This window comes from Artibeus jamaicensis, unplaced genomic scaffold (assembly GCF_021234435.1).
Source record: "Artibeus jamaicensis isolate MK-2021 breed Jamaican fruit bat unplaced genomic scaffold, CSHL_Jam_final contig_867, whole genome shotgun sequence".
Classification (NCBI taxonomy): Eukaryota; Metazoa; Chordata; class Mammalia; order Chiroptera; family Phyllostomidae; genus Artibeus; species Artibeus jamaicensis.
The window spans coordinates 747921-768954 of record NW_026521995.1 but is presented as its reverse complement, the minus strand read 5'-3'; the positions used below and the strand labels follow the sequence as shown (position 1 = coordinate 768954).

The following is a 21034-nucleotide window of genomic DNA, read 5'->3' as shown; positions in this document are numbered from 1 at the left end:
GTCCTCAACCTTTAAGATAATGTTCACTGTGACTTTTGCCATGTTGGTTAGTCTCTGAGTGAGTTGAGATCGACAGATTTCCAGCCTTTCTAGACTTACATTTTCCTAACCCCGTGTGTGTATCTGTTTCTTGGTAAGGTTAAGATTTAGAGTATTGCAAACAGATGGAAGACTGTAAGGTTGGATCTAAGATTTTTCTGGTCCCCCACCCCTACCAGGGCCCATATTACCCCACTAAGAACAGCCTAAATCCTCAGAGGGGATTTTCCTTTGCTTGGACAACATCTATTCACTACGCTAACTTCACATTTGTAAAATGAGGCATACCAGTCACCACAAAAATGTCCAGCCAAGGATAGTCTTAAGTAGCCTCAGCATTGTTCACATGTGCTCAACTAGTAAATTAATTTTCAGCAAATATGTGCTTTATCAGCATTTTCTTTCTCTACTTCACACAAATGTCCATCCATGTATTTATCTGGTCACTTAGTACTTGAGTGCCTATATTGTGTTATGCACTGGGTATAAAGTGTTATGATAAAGGCTCGAACTTCTCTGAGTTTATAATCTGTTGGTTGGCTAAAAAGTCTATGTTTTTTTCCGTAAAATAAAAGACATTTTTCATTTTCACCAATAACTTGATTAATTCAGATATTTTGAGTATGCTGACTATCTCCCGTGGTAGAATGTTTATTGTTCTCAATTAATGTCTCAAATTGATCACTGTCAACTTGAACTGGTCTGTCTGACCATGGAACACTGCCCAGCAGAAACTCTCTAGCAGGAAACTTTGCAAACCACTTTTGACACATTCAATCAGTCACAGTACCTTCTCCACACATTGCACAAATGTGGGTTTTTTTTTTTTTTTTGCATTTCAATTGTTTCACTTTTCTTGAAGTAATAAAGCATAATATGCTGAAAATATATACTTTCTTCCATCTTCAATATTGAAATGGCTACACAAAAATTCACCAATTTTTGTAAGATTTTAAAAAATGCACACTGATATGACAGCTGTCACAATACAACCTAACAAAATTGTTTCAAATAAAGTTAAGGACAACTAAGCGCTACTACAGCCATCTTACAGGGGGAAAAAAATGAACTTTTTGCCCAACCCAGTAGTTCAATTTGTTCTTCCCTCTTCCTTAGCTACTACATACAGATTCAGACCATTATTGGTGCTATGATCACCACAATGTCGAGGCCACAAAGATTCCTTTGGAAATGCGCGGTTCAGACATTTTCCTAATCACTCGAAGTCCATTTAAACCTAGAAGAATCCCATCTTATTGAAGGATGTCATGGAGGAATGAGTAGGTATTGGCTTTAGAAGTTGGGTGGCTATAATCTGTATCTTGGGTTTCTCATTCATTGTGAAGCCATGGAGGGATTTCATCTTTGGCAGTCTTGTTTTACTCATGTAAAAGGCAGTGATAACCCCCTTGCAAGGCTGTATAGCATAATGGCCATAAGTTAAAATATTTTTGCAGAACCTGGTTGACGTTTCGTAGAAAGTTGCTTTTATCCTTTAAAAAATATCTTACTTTGAGAATTAAAGAGAAAAAGACTTAGGCAAAAACTGTCCTACAGTTATAATGATTACAGTTTCAGCAAAACATTAAAGGGACAGGAGAAATTATTTTGTTTCCCAGTCATAATATGGCTCTGACTTTCATTAGGTACCTTGTCCCTCTGAAACTCTTTCGTCATCTGTATCATCAAAAGATTTTGCCAAAGGTCGTCTGAGCTTTCAGGTATAAATCAACGAATTATTAATACTGTCTGTGGGTTTTTAAGCTTTGCCTGAGCATCCATTAGCCCAGTTTTTGGTTTTCAATTGTGTTCACAATAAAGTCAGAGCTCTATGCCTGAAATAGATTCATGAAATCACAGTGTGGCTGAGGTCCAAATAAGCTTTGACTTGATCCTTTCTTGGGAGATCGTCTAGCACCTTAGCTCTTGGACCCCCTCACCTACTCCGGGCAGCAAAGCATTCCACCGAATCCACACCACTTCCGCACTTCCCTGGGCACCCAGCTCTCCCAGTCCAAGTGCTGCCCGCGCAGCCGGCCCATCCCTAATTCCACCACCCACCGCTGCGGCCCCGCGCCCCACCGCCACCTGCACACTCGAAGACGCCCTGGCTGGCACTCCCCAGCCTGCGCACGTCGCTGCGACACCCCAGATCCTCGGAACCCTGGGGTGACGTGACGCAGTTTGTGACTGTGGATTGGCTGCCCGGTGGGGCACGTCGCGGGAAGTGACGCCACCTCCTAGTGCTTTGTGTGGGAAAATTGGAGGCGCAGGTTTGGAAAGGTTGGGTGCGGCCGAGCTGGTTTCCGGGTGTCCGTCCAGTTCCTAAAGGACTCGCTCCTTGTGCCTTTTTCTCTGCGTCGCGGGTGGCACTGTCTCACGGGGGTGCCGTGAGCGTTCCTAAAGGAGGACCGAGGGTCGGAGTGATGGGGGCGCGGAAGCGGATTAAAACAGGCTGCGCTCCCCAAAGAGTGGATGTTGCTTCGCACCTTGGAATTTAACTCGGCGAGAGCGGTGCGGTTTTCCTGTGCATCTGGTGGTCCCGACCCGTTGTCACTGGTATTCACTGTCCAGACGCTGCTCGCTGCAGTTCAGGACGGGAAAAACCATCGTGTTCAACGTTTTTCTTGGAGGAGAATTTAGCAATAGGCACAATGTCTATTTTCCCTAGAATATCTTTGAGGCTTGAGGTTGAAAACTATCTTAAAGAGGGCTTTATGAATAAGGAGGTAGGTCAGCTAAACATGTAACATGATATTTGCAAACATTCAAGTATTTACAGACCCTAGAAATAGAAAAAAGTCTGAACGAAACAGTCTTTACAGCCGTTGTTTCTAGCTACTTGTCTTTCTGAATGTAAGAAATGCCAGTATCTTCCCTTAGAAAGATGTACAGGAGAAGACCACCTACCCTGGAGAATTTGTCCTGTTTGGAGATACAGGCCAAATTCTAGAGCGTCTGCTTCGTAGCTCAGGCGGAAGAGGCACTATAATTTGTTGGGTGCCTCTTAAATGTCACGAGAAGTGCTTAGGCGATTTGAGGACCTTTGCGTGTTTCTCTTGGCAGTCTTTTTGGTAGCAATCTCCTTCTTTCTGATCAGTTCTGAGGTCGGAGAACTGAAGGTCTAAAGAACCATTTAACTGATCCAAATTGACCGAGTTTTCAAGTAGTAGTACTGAAATCTAAAGCTAAAAATGTACAGTTTTGTAATCCCTCTAGGCAACTGTATTTTCTAAATCTTTGGTGTTCCATTCAAAGTAAAGCCACTTGAGTGTTACTTATTTGAAAATTTTACTGAAGCTATTATTACCTTTAGATTTGACTTCTACACTTAATTTCCAAAGATTATGTTATGGGGCTGAACAATGGAAAAGAGAAAATGTCTCTTGATTTCAAAGAACTTAAAATATAAAGAACATAGACAAATGGAGGCATTCAGTATTTTTTTCTCCGCAATTTTTATTTTTTTATTATTTTGTAATCTTCACTGGAGGATATGTTACTGATTTGAGAGAGAGAGAGAGAGACATTGATGTGAGAAACATCCATCATTTGCCCTGTTGGGAGATGAAACCCCCCAACGCAGGTGTGTGCCCTGACTGGGATTGAACCTACAACCTTTGGTGTGTGGGATGACACTCCAGCCAACTGGGCCACCTGGCCAGGGTTCTCAGCAATTTTTTAAATGATCCAACATTGTTTTATGAAAGAGCCCAATACCTTTTTTTGTTGGACACTACCTCTGCCTCAAACCCACTATGATTTTACAAAAAAAGAAAAAATCAGTTTTTGTAAAAAGTATCAGAAGTAAAGGATTTTCAGGGTTTTTTTTTTTTCTTTTAAAAACTAAACCTTGAGAAAGTACTAATACTTTTAGGCCCGTGGATTTGTGGGCTTGTAGGTGGTTTATAAAGATCTGTGAGGCAGGCTATAGTCAAAAGATGACAAAAGTTGGGAAATACGTGTCCTGAAAAGCCCTAGTTAATTACAGAGGAACTTGGTTGTTTAAGTCTACAACTTCGTTTCTGACATGTACCCTAGCTACCAAACTTTTTGGGATGGTGTCTGTTTGTTATACTTACTAATACCATTTTAAAATCTGATGTCACACTGGATTTTTGTATGACAGCATCAGTGTTACTTCAAATTCTGGTATTTTAAAACTAAGCACCACTGCTCTAGAATGTAAGGTCAGCACATAAGTAGCTTTACAGAACGGATGTGACAGTTAATGCATTGTAAGTAAGTAGAATGAAATTCTGAATTTATATGGATAAACATAGCAGCTGCTAACACTTTCAAAATGTCTTAATAATGCTTTGAAGTTAAAGCAATGTTTTTCTAAGCCTTTATGTTGGGCATTTTGTTAGGTGTTTATTATCACAGTTGAACCCAAGAACCCTGTGCAGTAGTATTGCGATTCCCTGAGTGTTATTAACACGTGAACAATAAAACAAAATGAAATGGAGCTGAATAATTGTTGAAAGGTGTTCATAAGTTGGCATACATATATGTGCATATTCTGCTTAATATTTTTAATTTGTATAATGAAATTGAAACAGTAACTTGCTCTTTTTCTTCAGGTTGTGTCGGCTTTTGGTAAACAAGAAGCAGAAAGGAAGTTTGAAACTCTGTTAAATCGCTTGTCACACCCTCCATCATTCACAACTGTCAGAGTAAATACACATCTAGCCTCGGTGCAACATGTGAAAAATCTGTTACTTGATGAACTTCAGAAGGTTTGTGTAAATTTTTTATGTCATTATATACAGAATGACATTTATACAATCCAGGTCATGTTGCTCCCCACTACAATCCTATGAATGATATAACACTATTTTACAAATATGGAAATTAAGGATGGTGAATGTTAAATTCTTCAAGGTTACAAAGTGAGTAGTACTGCTAGAATTTGTAGCTAGTACTTCTGACTGAATTATTTTTAGTGATTGGGTAGGTCACCCAACTCTTTGGACATCAGTTGCTTCATCATTAGAATACATGTGAAGAGGTCTAGTCCAATCCTAGAAGTCTGTGGTTTTTTTAACAAGCAGCATATAATTTTCAGGAGGGCAGATTGTATAGTTTAGGCAAGCCCAGAGGTTGGGAAGAACCTACTGATTACCTGTAGGATTATGTTTTTAATTGACATTAAAAAAAGAAACAACTATCATTTGGAGAAATGCCTTACAATCTTTAATGAAAGCAGGAAATTAGAACATTATAAAGAAAATAATTTTTAGGCCCTGGCCAAGTAGCTCAGTTGGTTGGAGCATCTTCCCTGTATGCCAAGGTTGCGTGTTTCATCTTGGGTGAGGGCACACACGAGGATCAAACAATGAATGTGTGAATAAGTGGAGTAAGAAATCAATGTCTGCCTGCCTCGCTCTCTCTCAGCACGCCCTTCCCCCACTCCCTCCCTTCCCCCTCTCTCTTGGCCCCCACCTCTCTCCCTCTTCCTTCCTCTTCCTTCCAAATTAAGAAATAAAAATAAATAAATAAAATATATTTGTAAAAGAAAATAACCAATTATTTCTTGTTCAACTAGCAAAACAGTTTTGGCATAATACTCATTTGCTGAATGTGAAAATACTATTCTATAATGGCATTTTATAAGTTCCAAACATAAAAGTAATATTTGAGTTTTCTTATGTCATCATAATTTGCTTTCAAAAGCTATGTATTTTGTGTTTCGTTCACTGTGCATTGAAATTTGCCTCCAAAGAAATGTAAAATGGTGAAAAACATGCCTGATGGGGGTACTTCAAATTGCATTTTGTAGTTATTAAAGCTCTTACAACAATTAACTTGCAGGTGTCAGCAGACCTATTTTTACCTAATTACTATGTAAATTAAAAGCAAGAGGCAAGCATGATAAAGGGCTTGCATTTGTATATCACTGTGTTATTAGTGTACTCTAGATATAATATTCGGAAACTTTCAGAAAAATATCACTAGTATTTCAAATCCAACGCCTTAACCACTTGGCCAACATGACGTCCTATATCACTAGTATTGAGTGTCTTTAAGAACAGTTCTATAGATTTCAAGTTGTGACTTGATGACTATATTCTAAGAACCAGCTATGGTATCTGAGTGTAAGACCTGGAGAAAAATTAATTTGAGTTTTAATTATTAATAGTGGTAATTTTATTGAGAGTAATGACATTAGCCATAAAATATAAGCAGTTCTTCTAAGCAACTAAATTACTAGTTTTATGTAACCATGCATGTAGGCTTTCAGCCGGTAGAAAGGGAATTGTCTGAGGTCATTCAGAAGTGTCCATAACCGAGGCAGGTCCAGATTGTTTTCTTTGCTGGCAAATTATTCCTAGAGCTTAGATACTCTTGTCTCCCAGACTGATGGGTATACAAGATCTCATGGGCCAGTATTGAGGATGAGGCAGACAGCATCACTCTGCATGGGGTTTGAATCCCTTTCCCTAAAGGTTAATGAACAGAGAAGGGTGGGTCCTAAGCATCCGATAGGAAATTGAGGGTAGAGCAGTACCAACTGCTAACAGGAAAGGGAACTACAGAATGTTTTAGACTATAAAAAAATTTTTTTTCATTCATGTTCCAAAGCTACCTGTGTCTTAAAGAGAAGTCACGAGTGGAATGACATAAGAGTAGGTGCTGTGTCTCCAAGTTTATCTGGGCCACATTTTGACATTTAACAATTTATAATTTATTTGGTGAAGATGTGGAGAAACTGGAACCCTCATACTTTGTAAATGGGAATGTCAAATGGCCTCTTTGGAATATAATTTGGTAGTCTTTTAAAAAGTTATACATAAACTTGCTGTACAACCAAAGAGTAGAATGAAAATATGTCCATAAAATACTTGAACATTATGGCAGCATTTTCATAATATCTAAAAGAAAGGAACTGTCCAAATGTCTATCAGCTGGTGAGTAGAAAAACAAAATGTGGTATATTCATACAATGGAGTGTTATTCAGCCGTGAAGGTAATGATGCTTACTTCAAGATTGTTGAACCTCAGGAACATTATAGTAAGCAAAAGGAGGCAGACACAAGACATTGTACATATTGTATATTTAATTTATATGTAAGTCTAGGAAAGACACATTTATAAAGAAAGACAATAGTAATGGTTGCCTAGGGTCGGAGCTAGGAACATGGACCGACTACAGACGGGCACAGTGAATCTTTGATGGTGCAAATCATCTAAAACTGAATCGGGGTGATGGTCGCACAATTCTTTACATTTACTAAAAAGCATTGAATTGTATGTTTAAAATGGATGCATTTTATGGTGTGTAAATTAAACCTCAATAAGGCTGTTTTTAAAAGGGCATGAGGTAGAGATGAAAGAAACGTGATGTGATTGGTTTAAAAATAAGTTTATTTGTGTTGTTTTATGAACATTATGCTCATGTATGGCTTTATGAAAGTTTTATCAGTTTCATATCTGACAGAAAATAATATTGGATTGAGAAGGATTGATCTCTATATAAAATATTTCTATAGCATAAAGCAAATTGTACTCCTAAAACTAAACAACAAATGATGAAGTTTACTATCTTTTTTTTTTCCTTTTAAAGATCGTTTACCATAGTCTGGGTGCTGTAAGACCAACAAATAATAAGGAAGGTACAAAAGCGGAGAGGTGACTGATCAAATGAGATCTGTTGACTTGGTAGAAATGTAGATTTCTAAAACATGAACAACTTTTCTTACAATTTACAAATAAGTTAACTTAGAAGTTCTTTCCTAGGTAGTGTATGTGTACTACAGGGCAATGCTAGTATCTATTGTAATTACTGTTCTTTCATGTAGTATGTGGAAATTAATGTGTTGACAATCCCTAGTCCGTATAGCAGACTCGTTCACAATATTTGCATGTTTTCCTCTGATGGAATATACAGTCCTTGCTACCCAATCCACCATTCTGCTCATTTTTTTTCTGCTGTGTGGAGTCATCTTCTGCTTGCAGCAGTGATGTACTCGTACATATTCAATAGCCCATTTCTGGAAAAAATAACTCTTTTTGGTGTTCTGCTGATTTAAGTTGTGTATATACTCCCGCTGTGGTCATTTTCAAGCCACCAGCAAGACTGCCGAGTTGGGAAGAGAAGCATGCTTTTGGCTCTGGTGAGGCTGTGTAGGCTGGCTTCAGCACCTACTCCAGTGGCCCTGAACCTTTTTCTAGTCTGACAGCCAACTATGATGGAAGATTTTGAAAGTCCTGAACCTTTGCAAAAAAACCCATTTATTTCTGTCATCAAAATTAGCATAGCATAATGATAGTGTATAATAAATAGTAGTTAATAATCTAAATACTTAATATCTTATTCAAAATCTTTTCTCAAATGAGCCCTACATGCAGTTCTGTATTGGATATATTTTTAAAGCAAGTCACTTAAGGTAAACATGGTTTGTATTTATAAAGCCAAACAGTATTGAGCCTCATAAAGAAGCCAGCATACGGGATATGGTCAGTAATATTGTAATAACTGTGTATGGTGCCAGGTAAGAACTAGACTTATCAATCATTTCATAAATTGTATAATTGTCTAACCACTATGCTGTGCACTTAAAACAAATATAGAAAAATATTGAATGTCAACTGTAATTGAAAAAAAGAATATTTCAGAATCAAATTACAGAGAACACATAGTTGTTCTGAAGTCTGATTTTTATGGTATCCCATGGAATAACATGAAAATATTCCTACCAAGCTTCATGCTATGCTAGGTAATGATACTGAAAAACTCCATAAGTTGAAATTTATTGGATATATTGATTGCTTTGCAATCCTGTGTGTTTACTCTTAACAGCAGTTTAATGGATTAAGTGTTCCTGTTCTTCAACATCCAGGCCTCCAGGATGTCTTACTTATTCCTGTTATTGGACCAAGGTTTGTAACTATTTCCTTTTCCAATTATATTCTTCTAAGGAAACATTTCTCACAGGTTCTTTATTTACTGTTTGATGACAATACTGAGTTTCTCCATTATTAATAACTTTATATAGGTAGGAATTCAAAAATTCATAAATGCTGACTTCATACTCTATTATGGAAAGTACTAGAAAAGAAGACATGGAATGGGCCCAGTTGCATTTTTGGTCTGTTTTGTGTGTGATTGGTATTTTTTTCCTCTACTTTCTAAGAAATTTCCTTTTGTTACTTGTATATCTCAAGATAGTCCGCTGCTAAATTAAAACAGTTTTTCAGTTACAACAAAAATACAGATCAACATATTTCCTACTTTCATAGCTGATGTGTTTGCAAACTTTTATTCATTAATTCGTAATTGTGTTAAATTACTCTGTATGTCCTGTGTGCACAACAGCAGTGTTTTACTCATTTATGTATTTGGAAGGTATGTTTGAAAATTGAAAAAATAGGCTTTTATATTATACTGGGAGTTCTTTTTTCAAGGATCATTTAAAAATCCCCAAATATGGTATAATTTTGTATACGGGTAAGAATTATAATAACTATTGAGGGGAACCCTGTCCCTAGGAGTCCTCCCAGTCGTGGATGAAATGAGTAATCCGGGACACAGTTTGTCTGGCGGAAAAGGGGGTGGCGATTCCCTCTAGTGGAGAATGCCCCAAGCCCTTCTCTGACGTGGCTTTTATTGAGATTGGTATGCGCAGGGGTGTGCAGTATGCATACAAAGCTCATCCATCAATGTCTAAAGGCCATAGTTAGGGCAAACAGATATTGTAGGGAAAATAGATACTGTTTATAGTTAACAGTTGAAGGAACACAGAGATTTGCCTCAGGTCAGGTTCTGTTAGCCATACTGACACCAGATGGTCCCTTAAGGCGTGGTTCATGAGATAAGGCGTTCACTTATTCTGCTCTGGACTTGAATATCTGATTCATGGCAACAGGACTATACAAAGCAAAGCAAGCCTCAAGGGTATGATGCATTCTTTAGGCCTGATTTCCCCCGGGAACCCTCTGGGCTAGTAAGGGGTCATGCCTGCCTCCAGCATTCCCAGCATTCCAGCCCAGACTTATAGGCCTCTTTCAAGGCCTTGCTTATACAGGGCTGCAGTTTCCAATACCACATGAAGTGGTCCCCAACAGACTATAAAAATGCATATTTTGTTAAAGCTTTGAAATAATTTAGGGGGTCAAGAGTAAAGTAGTGGTTTAATAAATTGTGGTTTATCCATGCAGTGGAGTATTATATTAAGTCTTTAATGTGGGGTTGCTGTGTGTGGGATAAGTGTGTTTCTTTTTCAGTTAAGAAAAGATACACACAACAACACATTTGTGTATATTTATTTATATATAGAAAAGTGTCTGGAAAATATACCCAGCTATTAATAGGGCTTAACTCTCAGTGATTAACTATGAGATGGTTGGATGGGGAGAAATGGGAAAGGAAGATAATTTCAGTTGTAACATTTCTGTTTTATTTTTTACCAAAAGCATTACTCTTACAACCTAAAAATTGATTTTTTAAATTCCTTATTTTATTTATTTTAAGGTAAAGTTTGCATGTAGTGAAATGGAGAGATCTTAGTTAACTGTACCAACTTCTAAGTTCTGCCAAATGTGTACACTTATGTCGCCAAGACGCAACCCAGACAAGATATAGACCATTTCCATCACCCCAGAAAATTCTCTTGTGTTCTGCTTCCCTACCAGGAAACCACTGTTCTTATTTCTGTTATCTCCTATTCAGTTTTACACCAGTCATTTACACCAATCACAGGTCTTTTAAGGTTTTGTTTCTTGATTCATTTCAGATTATACTGTGGACATCTTTCCCCTGATTCATGTCACGCTCTTTCATTCTCTTTTTTAAAGATTTTATTTATTTATTTTTTAGAGAGAAGGAAAGGGAGGGAGAAAGAGAGGGATAGAAACATCAATGTGTGGTTGCCTCTTGCATGTTCCCTGCTGGGGACCTGGCCTGCAAGCCAGGTGTCCTGACTGGGAGTCCAACCAGTGACCCTTGGGTTCTCAGGCTGTCAGTCAATCACCAGTTGCCTTTATATTTAAACAATAACTTGGCTGATTATAGTAGTTTCAGGTCACATATTATTTCTGTTAGCACTTTGTAGACAGTATGGAATCAGTTGTAGCCATGAAGAAATCTGGACCAAATAAAAGAATGATCCCCCTTGTAACAGTATCTTGGTTTTTGCCTGGAGATCTAGATCTAGTGAATTCTTTCTCATTGAACTTTAGATACTTGGGTAGGATATAGCTTGATTTTTACTATTCTCTCTTAGTTTTTAGTGAATTATTGTATAACTTTTTAGTTACAAATCTTCCAGTAGTTCTCTGAGTATTTTTTGTTAACATTTTTCTCTATTCTCTGTTATTAAAACACTAGGACGTTGTATGTTGGATTTCTAGTGCAGATACTCCTTGTGTTGCAGATACTCCTCTGAGCCTTGTGTTGGGGCTCCCCAAGACCACCCTCAGGTTTGGTAATTGGCTAGAAGGACTCACAGTACTCAGCATGTGGCCCTGCTCATGGCACACATTTATTACACAAAAGGATACAAAAACAAAATCAGCAAAAGGGGAAAGGTACATGGGGCAAAATCTAGAGGAAGCCAGGCACAAGCTTCTAAGAGTCTTCTCCCCATGGAGTTACCAAGATGTGCTTAATTTCTCTAGCGCCCATTTGTTCTATGTATAAAATATTGTATAGGGAAGCAGCGCCCAATGTTTTATTGGGTGTTGGTCATGTAGGTACCCTCTCCCTGGCATGTACCACAATTCCAGGCTCCCCCAAAGAAAGCAGGTGTTCAGAGTAAATTGTCTTGCTGGTGTAAACAGCGTAAGAACAATACGCCACTCTTACCATTAGGGGAAGTTTACGTCAGTGTCAGGAACTGGATCCCAGTCAGGTTTTCAGGTGCCATCCAAAGGACCTCTTGTAAGCAGGCCTTTCTAAGGATGGCAGTCGCAAGCCTGTTGCATTAACTCTCTTCAGAGGATGCTCTATCTTTTATTTCCTGAGCTCTGCACCTTAAACTGTAGGATACATGTACCTGATGAAGAATTATTGAAGTAGATAACTCAAAGGGAATTATCTAGAATACAGCGGAGACAGATAAAGAAATTGAAAATGTAAAGGTGAGTCATGGAAAATAGAATGAGGAAGGCACGTCATATTTCTAATGTGTCCCAGATCTAGAGAGTAGGAAAAAAATGGAGGTAAGACAATATTTGAAAATGTAATGACTAAAAATTTTCCCGAATTGATAAAAAACAAATTTAGGAAGTACTCTGAGCCTGAAGCCAAAAGTGAAAAAGTAATTCCATGTCTAGATACTGCACAGTGAAACTGCAGAACACCAAAGACGTAAAGGACACCTGAAAGCAATGGAAGGTCAAAGGCAGGGACCTGCTCAGTAACAGGTTAAGAGATGTACATGTGATGTCATGAAGTGGGCCCAGAAGACCTGTCGGAGAATTGCAGGTGGCACAGTTTGATGATGCAGTGTATGTCGAGTGAACAGGTTTAGGAAGAAGAGATTTAAGTTGATGCTGAGGTTTCTAGATGATCAGTTAGATAAGGATACCATTCAAGATTGGAAACAGGAGGATGAGAAGATTTGGGGTTTTGCCAAGGCTTTGCAGTGTGGATTAGAGAAAAATAACATCGCTGAGGACTTGTGGAGTTTGAAGTAGCTGGGAGACACCAGATATAGATACTTGCAGGTCATTAGAAATCACAATTCAGCATTTAAAAAGGCTAAACATTGCAATTCATCGATTATTTTTGTAAGTGATTATTAAAGCTGTGAGATTGCTGAGGGATATGATGCAGAGTGAGAGCAGGTGGCAGCATGTTTTGGAACTTGGGGGTTGAAACTCATTAAGAAATAGAGCACGAGCAATGAGAATGAATGGGACCAGGAAAGAGTAGTAGAAAGCTAAGTTTAGTGAGATTTGGTCCTGTGGAGATCATGGAAAGAAGATGGGACACATGTCAGCAAGGAGTCGTGACAACTCGTGAAGTGCTGCCAACCAGGGAGGCTCATTGGAGACTCAGTGCTCAAGATTGTACTGGGCTGATCGCAGCGATGCCTCCTGACCTTTGAAGAAGTCTTTCTGAGTGTTAGAAATGATACTTAGATTTTAATAATCTAAGGAATAAATTAGAGGTGAGAAACTGGAAAACATTAAAAAACAACTTGGGCAAAATTGTCCATCAGTTTAAAATAGTAATGATTTCCCTTGCAACAATCCAGCACTTTAGAAATGTTTCAAATTCCTTGTATATTGTCTGGTTTTGTCGTTGAAGGTGGACTTTATTTCTCTTGTAATGCTATTATAAAAACAGCAATGTTTGTTAAATGATTAAGCAATTTTTGGTGCCACGTTATTGTCTTCTATCAGATGGACCTTTTTCTACTTTTCTTTTCTCAAATGCCCATCTTGTTAAAAAAAAAACTATTTTCTTAATAGTCTATTTTCAGCTTTCTCTTTCTTATTCATTCATTAATGGCATTATTTGGGGGCAGTCAGGACTAAAGAGGTCATTTGGGGTGTAAGGTGAAACTTTGAAAGGGTTGGTGCATGTCGGATGTATATTACTGTGTTACATTCCTCTCGTCTTAAACCCCAGGAAGAATATAAGAAAACAACGGTGTGAAGCCATTGTTGGAGCCCACTGTGGCAATGCCGTGTTAAGAGGAGCCCATGTCTATGTTCCAGGAATTGTGTCAGCTTCAAAATGTAAGTACAGAGGGTTGTAAAGAATAATACAAAGAAGGATACGTCAAGAGATTTAATGTGGCTCACAAAGCCAGACACATTGCTTGTCCTTTCCACAGAAAGTTCATTGTCCCCTATCTCTGTGATCTGAGCAGTCCTAGCCATGCAGCTGGTAGGCTTCTCACTTCCAATGTCAAGTTAATGGGCTAGACAGATTTATAATAGGTTAGGTGTTCTTTGGAAGTGGAACACAATTTTCCATTGTTAATATTTTTTTGTTTTGTTTTTACTGAAAATAATTTAATGAAAGGATTACAAAACTAGATTTTATCAGCCATGTAAATCAAATCTGTACACTGCACAGTTTCAAGGTATTCTTAAGTACATATACATGTATAAATGAATGTATGTGCTTATTAAAATCTGCCTTAATTGCTATAACAGGAAAAATGAAGAAATACCAATCGTGTTATGGGATTTGTAAAGATTCCTTTGAGGAATTTGAATGTGTTTTTAAGAATCCTTTTGAAGAAAACTTAGAAATGTGAGGAAGGAGCCAAAATACCAAAATTTAAATGAAGTCTCTTAGGAAATGTTAGGTTTGGGGAAAATAATTTAAATTAAAAGATATCTTTCCTTTTCTGCTTAGCTAAAGACTTCAGACTGAGGTAGGATATTTTGAAGGTGACTTCATTTCCTTGTTTTCCTAGAAAAAGAATCTTCTATTAGCTTCATTGTTAGGGACATTTAAAAGTAGAAAGCGTGTTTTCTATTAGGGTCACACTGAGAGCACGAGCTGGTTTAGGCCGCCTCAGGCCCACTGTTGACGTCCCTGGGTCCCCAGTGCAGCTCAAAGAGGTTTAGCTGTTCTTCTATCGAAGTATAAATGGTTACATTATGATTTCCTTCTCTCTCTAGTTATGAAGGCCGGAGATGTTGTTTCTGTATACTCTGATATTAAAGGCAAATGTAAGAAAGGAGCCAAAGAATTCGATGGAACAAAAGTATTTCTTGGAAATGGGATTTCTGAATTAAGCCGCAAAGAAATCTTTAGTGGGCCACCTGCATTGAAGTATGTTATCAAGTGTTGTTTGGGAGAAGTAAGCATATTTCGTGTTTCAAGGAAAAAAAAAAAACAATGTAAAAATACTGTCTAGTAACTTTATATGAAGAATTTTTTTTGTATAAATTGAACTGGAAAATTAAATCCATATTTTCAATGTTTTTTAGAAAAAATGTGCTGCTAAGTGCTTTAATCTGGGCAGAATGAATGCTCAGATTAAAAGAGTTTTAAGTAATCAGCTAGTCTCACTATAATTTAAATAATTTTATTGATCTGAAATGTTTCATCTTTGGAGAGCAATACTTATCTTGATAAAGGATTATTTACATGAACCTAGTCAGATCTTTTTTCTTTCTTTTAAGAAATTTTTAAAAAATTGATTTTAGAGAGAGAGAGGAAGGGAGGGAGAGAGAGAGAGATCAGTTTGTTGTTCCACTTATTGTTGCACTCATTGGTTGTTTCTCGTATGTGCCCTGACTGGGGATCAAACCCCCAGCCGTGGCTTATTGGGACAACACTATAACCAACTGAGCTATCTGGCCAGGGCCCTATCCAGATCTTTTTCACCAAACATTCTGGTCTGGTGAAAGAAAAAACCTGTGAGTTTAATATACATAATAAAAGAAATAATAAAAGAAAACAATTTTAATCAAAAATACATTTTACCAGAAAGCCAGCACTCACTTGAATACTTATGGTCAAACATTAATGTTTGGATTTACTCAGACTAAATTAAAATACAGCTAAGTTTTAAATCATCTCTGGTTGTTACTGACTCTAAATAAAATAAGGCCACGGACAACTCAAATTGTCATTTTGCTTAGTATTTTCAGCCTGGTTGTAGGAGTTCTCTGCACAGCTGCACTTGTCTAGAGCTGGCAGCCGTTGCAGACGTGCGAAAGCTGCGCATTGCTCCGTCCAGGTGAAGCGGTCCCCACGGGGCTCCTCGGGAGGCTCCGCTGTGGTGTGTGAGTAATTTGGAGCTAACGGCAGTTGGGACCCTCCAGGCTCCTGAGAAGCTTTCACCTCTCCCTTCATGAATTTAAATTAGGGGCCTTCTCCGCAATAAGGGACAACACCCTTATTGCGGGGACAAAAGAAATAACTTTTTTCGACGTATCTATAGAGCAAGGCAAAGACCTGATTAGTGAATATGTGCCCTTCTTATTGCCCTGTGATTGTTCTGAGAATGACTTTCCTCCCCTCTGAGGGCCCAGGATGCCTTACCTCATCCTTAGCTCAGAATGTCATGTACCAGGTCTGCCCAGAAAGTATCCATCCATGTACTATGACAATGAGACGTTTATTGAAGAACATACAAGATACAAGAAAAGTGTTTCATTGTCCACAGTGTGCATAGGACAATGATGCCTCAGTCCTCTTCAAAGGAGGCAGGTTGGGACCTCACACAGTTCTCCCAATCACCACCAGGCGCCCTGTCATATTTGCCTGAATCTCATCGATGGCCTGAAATCTCTTCTCATTCTTTTTTTTAAAGATTTAAAAAAAATTTTCATTTTAGACAGAGGGGAATGGAGGGAGAAAGAGAGTGAGAGAAACATCATTGTGTGGTCGCCTCTCCCACAGCCCCTACGGGGGACCTTGCCCACAGCCCAGGCATGTGGCCTAGACAGGTAATCGAACCAGTAACCCTTCGGTTTGCAGGCCTGTGCTCAGCCACACCAGCCAGGTCTGAAATCTCTTCCCTTTCAAAGATGATTTTAGTTTTGAGAAAAGCCAGAAGTCAAAGGGTGCCAAATCTGGGCTGTATGGCAGCTGAGTCACCTGGGTGATTTGATATTTCACCGGAAACTCTGCACAAAATGTGATGCATGAGTGGGTGTGTTGTGATGAAGCTGCCAGTCAGCAGTTACCCATAGCTGCAGCCTTCTGAAGCATCTGAATAGTTTCCATGGAGGAATGTTCAAGCTTAATGCAAAATTTGATGCAGATTCATTGCTCTACTCAGTCATTTTGAATGTGACAGCCACACAGTACACACGCTCACTCAATGGCATCTACGGCCTCCACTGACTAGTACAGTGACGTCCTCATTGTTTACACATGTGCATTCCAGTCCACTCTCCTTGGCTGCCAGGTTATATCAATGTTGTGCAAACATTATCATTTATTAGCAATGGCTAGACTTTTTCTGGACAGACCTGGTACAACTAATTTTCTCTTCCTGTGTCTGAACCTTTCATGTGTGTGGAGTCTCTGATTCTCTTGTGTGTGGATTCCTGTACATACATGTATCATTAAATTTGGTTATTTTCTCTTATTAATCTAATGTCTCATGTAGATTTAATGATTAGACCAGCCCTAAGAGTCTAGGAGGAGAGAGGGAAGTTTCTTCCTTCCCCACATAGGACTGGACCACACCTCTGACTCCTGGAGTAGATTTTCGTGTTATAACAATGTGGGTTTATAGTTGAAATTAATTCTCCTGAGGAACCAGGTTATTGAATTTCCTAGTGGTGGTTAGTAGAACTTTCCAAATGATCAAGAACAAAGATTTGTTCTCCTTACATGGCTTTATGAATATGAAGATAAAGCATAGATCTGTATTTATTTTTGGCTAATAGGAGATTGATATTTTAACTGTCTCATAGTTCATTATAGGTAGTACATTCTTTATCCTCATATCGCATTTGATGTGGTAGTTCTAGTAACTGCAAAATGTCTTTTTAGAATAATGTTTTTTTTTGGTTGGCTGGAGTAAGAAGCAGCTATCTTTAAAACTATTGCTTTTTAAATTCAGTTTTTAAACCTAATGTCAGTTATGCTGTTATGATTTCTTTTTCTGCCTATGTGAAATAAAGCATGCTTCTATAAGAAAGAAATGTTACATATACACCCTGTTTCTTAATTATATTCTTTAAAAAATTTTAGAACCAATTCTACTAGTATTCACCTAATAAATCTGCAGCCTTGGTTTCTGGAATTCCAGCTGAGTGGAATCATTCATAGACTCATAAAAGTAGACTAAGTTAGTAACAGACTGCTTATCCTAGGAGATCTTGTACTTTGTTTATTATGTGGAGATACAGATTACAAAAACAGTTTCAAAAGAAACATGTAATTCCATACCTGAGCAGTAATTGGTTTAAATTATTCTTTGTGGTGTTAAGTTGAATACTATACAGTTGGATAGGCTTGTGCTAGTCGGTGAGGTGCGAAGCAGACTGTCAGAGGGGTGGGGTACGAGGCGTTCTTTGCTTTTTATTCTGCTTACTTGTACCCATGTGAACGTTGATGTAAATTTACCCTTTTGAGGTGCCCTGATGGCCTCTTACTGCAGGTAAACATTCAGAAACAATGCACTGGATGTTCTAACGATTTTGGTGTTGAGTATGTTGTGTTTGTTCTTAGAAATGGAGTTTGTGTACACAATGTAATTCATCCAGATTAACATTAGATTTCCTACTTTTCAGAGGTATAGGCATACGAATGACAGAACCATTATATCTCAGCCCTTCATTTGACAATGTACTGCCCAGCTACTTATTTTTACAGGTAATTGTAAAAGTAAAATATTTACTAACATTGCAACATACTACAGTGAATTATTTGAAATTTAAGTGTGTTTTTTTATACTTCTATTAACATATTTTTGTGGTCTATTTATAAATTTTCTGGTCCAGCTTTGGTTAAGCAGTAAGAAACAACTTTGTGAGCATCCTTTTTTCCTCATCAACTGATTGACTGCCTTTTTACCCTTTTTGCCCATGTGCTTTAATATAAAGCTTTTTATAATTCTTGCTTTCCATCTCAAAATGTTAATCTGTAAATAATACGTGCATTTGTGATATATATGTGTGTGTGTGTGTGTGTGTTCATTGGTAACTTTGAGTAAGATTTAAATGGTTTACTACTAAGATTTTTGTCAGATGGTCATTAATTGTGATGTTATAACACGTAATTTGATCTGCCTTGTTTGGTTTATAAGTACTTGTGTGTACATTAACTGATTTGCTACAATTTGGTTAGGTGGCATTATTATCACTATTATTATTATTATTATTACTCCCAGTATAAGAAGAAGATACTGAAGATCAAAGGTGTTTCCGAAGTCAATGGATCCTTCAGATTTGCAGCCTGCTTTGCTTTGTGGCTGGGTGGGAGAAGGGGTCAACAAAGGAGCAAGGCACCTGCCAGCACTTCAGCTTGTACTTGCTGATTGCATCAGGGGAGGGCTTAAAAGGAACAGTTGTGCCCGCCACCACTGCATTCCCAGACAGAGCTGTCCCTCCAGCCCTTGCCCTGAAGCCAGGCAGTTCGGTTCCTCTCCATACATCCCTGGTGCTTTTCTAACTGCTGCCTCTGCACTGGGGCTTAGACTAAGTGAGTTTGTGAGTGAGTCTGTGTGCTGGCCCTTTAAGATCTGTATTATCTGAGACTCCAGAGCCCTTCCTCTCCCTCAGCCACAATCCCACTGGTTTGCACAGCCAGGAGTTATGGTGACTTCTCTTCCTGGCACTGGACACCTGGGCTGGGAGCCTGATGTGGGGCTGGGGACCCCTCACTCCTCAGAGGAAACCTCCAAAGCTGAGATATCCCTCCCAGTTTTTATCCATATACATGGACATGGGACCAGCCTGTTGCAGTCTCTCCTCTCCTCCTGCCAGTCTCAGTGTGCCTTCATCTCAGTCATGGGGATTCTGTTTAGCTAATCCTCAGAGAGTTGTTCCATAAGTTAGTTGTAATTTCGATGTGGGAGGAGGTGAACACAGTGTTCACCTACTCTGTCATCTTGACTGGGAATCTCCAGAAGCTTCTCAGTTTGATGTAGTCTCACTTATCTTTCTTCTGTTGCTTTTATTTTGGGTGTCAGTTTCAAAAAAAAAGTCATTGCCATGACCTATGTCAGGGAGCTTACTGTCCTTGTTTTCTTCTAGGAGTTTTATGGTTTACAGTCTTGCATTGGAGTCTTTGATCCATTTTGAGTTTAGTTTTGTATATGGTGTAAGATAGTGGTCCAGTTTCATTCTTCTACATGTGTCTGTTCAGTGTTCCCAAAACCACTTATTGAAGAGACTGTCCTTTCCCTATTGTGTGTTCTTGGCTCCTTTGTCTTGTACCTGTGAATTTATTTCTGGGCTCTATTCTGTTTCATTCTTCTGTGCCTGTTTTTATGCCAGTAACATTGTTTGAACCACTGAAACTTTGTAATAGAGTTTGAAATCTGAGAGTGTGGTGCCTCGGCCTTTGTTCTTCTTTCTAAATATTGCTTTTGCTATTCAGGGACTTCTGTGGTCCCATATGAATTTTATCATTGTTTTGTCTCTGAGCATTTAAAAACACCTCGGTAAGTGATTCTCTTGTGTAGCCAGGATTGAGAAATACTGCAGAGAAAGGTAGTAGACTAAATTGGTTGGAAAGAAACTGTCATCACTTATATACTTAGCAAAGCATCTTTGCCTAGACCATTTTATAATTTTTACTTATTGCAGGACCAGAAGGATTTTAACGTGCTACTTACATTTCAGTAAAAGTTTCTGTCATCTTTGACCAATATATTAATCGTATCTCTATTAGAAGTTAAGCATAACCAGTCTCTAGATCAAGAATTCCTATTAGCTACAAATATGTTTTAGTAGTTCATATTAGAGTTTAATTTAAAAAAATTAATAGACCAGACTATTGAGAGGAACTATTTCTGACAGGTGAGGCTGTTCTTGTGTTTACAGTTGAGGGATTGCTTTCCAGGTCCCTCGGTTGTTCCCATGGACTCGACTGCTTCCTGTATCCAGGGACGGGCACAGTTGGTTTGTGGGTGTCTCCTTTCTCACCATCGATGTTTTGGACTGGTCATCTTGGATTCACCTGAGAGAGTTGTAATCTTCTCACAGTTCTTGAGATGTAAATGTTTTGCTGTAAGAATGAATTGAAGCCTTTAAATAGCCCTGTGCTTGTTAATCTTTACTTTTTTTTCCCAGTTTTTTAAAATATATAATTTTGTGTTATTATTCTCTATTATTTAAAGTTGGCATCCTGTAGTAACTGTTTGTATGTAAGTAATACTAATAGTGATTTAATATAACTTACTGCTGTAGGCAGAGGTATATTGGGGTTGTAGAATCTCATGTATTTCCAGATGTCTATCAGAAATGGCTAAGACTTTTTTACACTTTGTTTTTCTTCTACCAAAATAGGGTAGAAGGGGGAAGATAGGAACCCAAATGTGCCTCTCAGTGGCATTAGCAACTTAAAACTGGGAATTTTAGTTGGGAGTTAGATGATGAAGCACCTGAAATTGCAAGT

General features: G+C 38.3%; 1 protein-coding gene across 4 annotated transcripts in view; it reads left to right on the top strand.

Annotated features, from left to right (window-relative positions):
- Window positions 1-2300: 2300 nt before the first annotated feature.
- Window positions 2301-21034, top strand: part of NSUN6 (NOP2/Sun RNA methyltransferase 6) — a 45702-nt gene continuing 26968 nt past the window's right edge. Inside the window, exons 1-6 of one of the 4 annotated variants that reach the window (XM_037158301.2) lie at window positions 2301-2553; window positions 4623-4778; window positions 8843-8922; window positions 13619-13728; window positions 14626-14779; window positions 18205-18286. In XM_037158301.2, the coding sequence (XP_037014196.2) occupies window positions 2515-2553; window positions 4623-4778; window positions 8843-8922; window positions 13619-13728; window positions 14626-14779; window positions 18205-18286 (621 nt within the window). In that variant the 5' untranslated portion in view covers window positions 2301-2514. Of the gene's footprint in view, window positions 2769-4622; window positions 4779-8842; window positions 8923-13618; window positions 13729-14625; window positions 14808-18204; window positions 18287-21034 lie in introns of all 4 variants that reach the window. The other 3 variants (XM_037158300.2, XM_037158299.2, XM_037158302.2) reach the window with 3 other exon arrangements.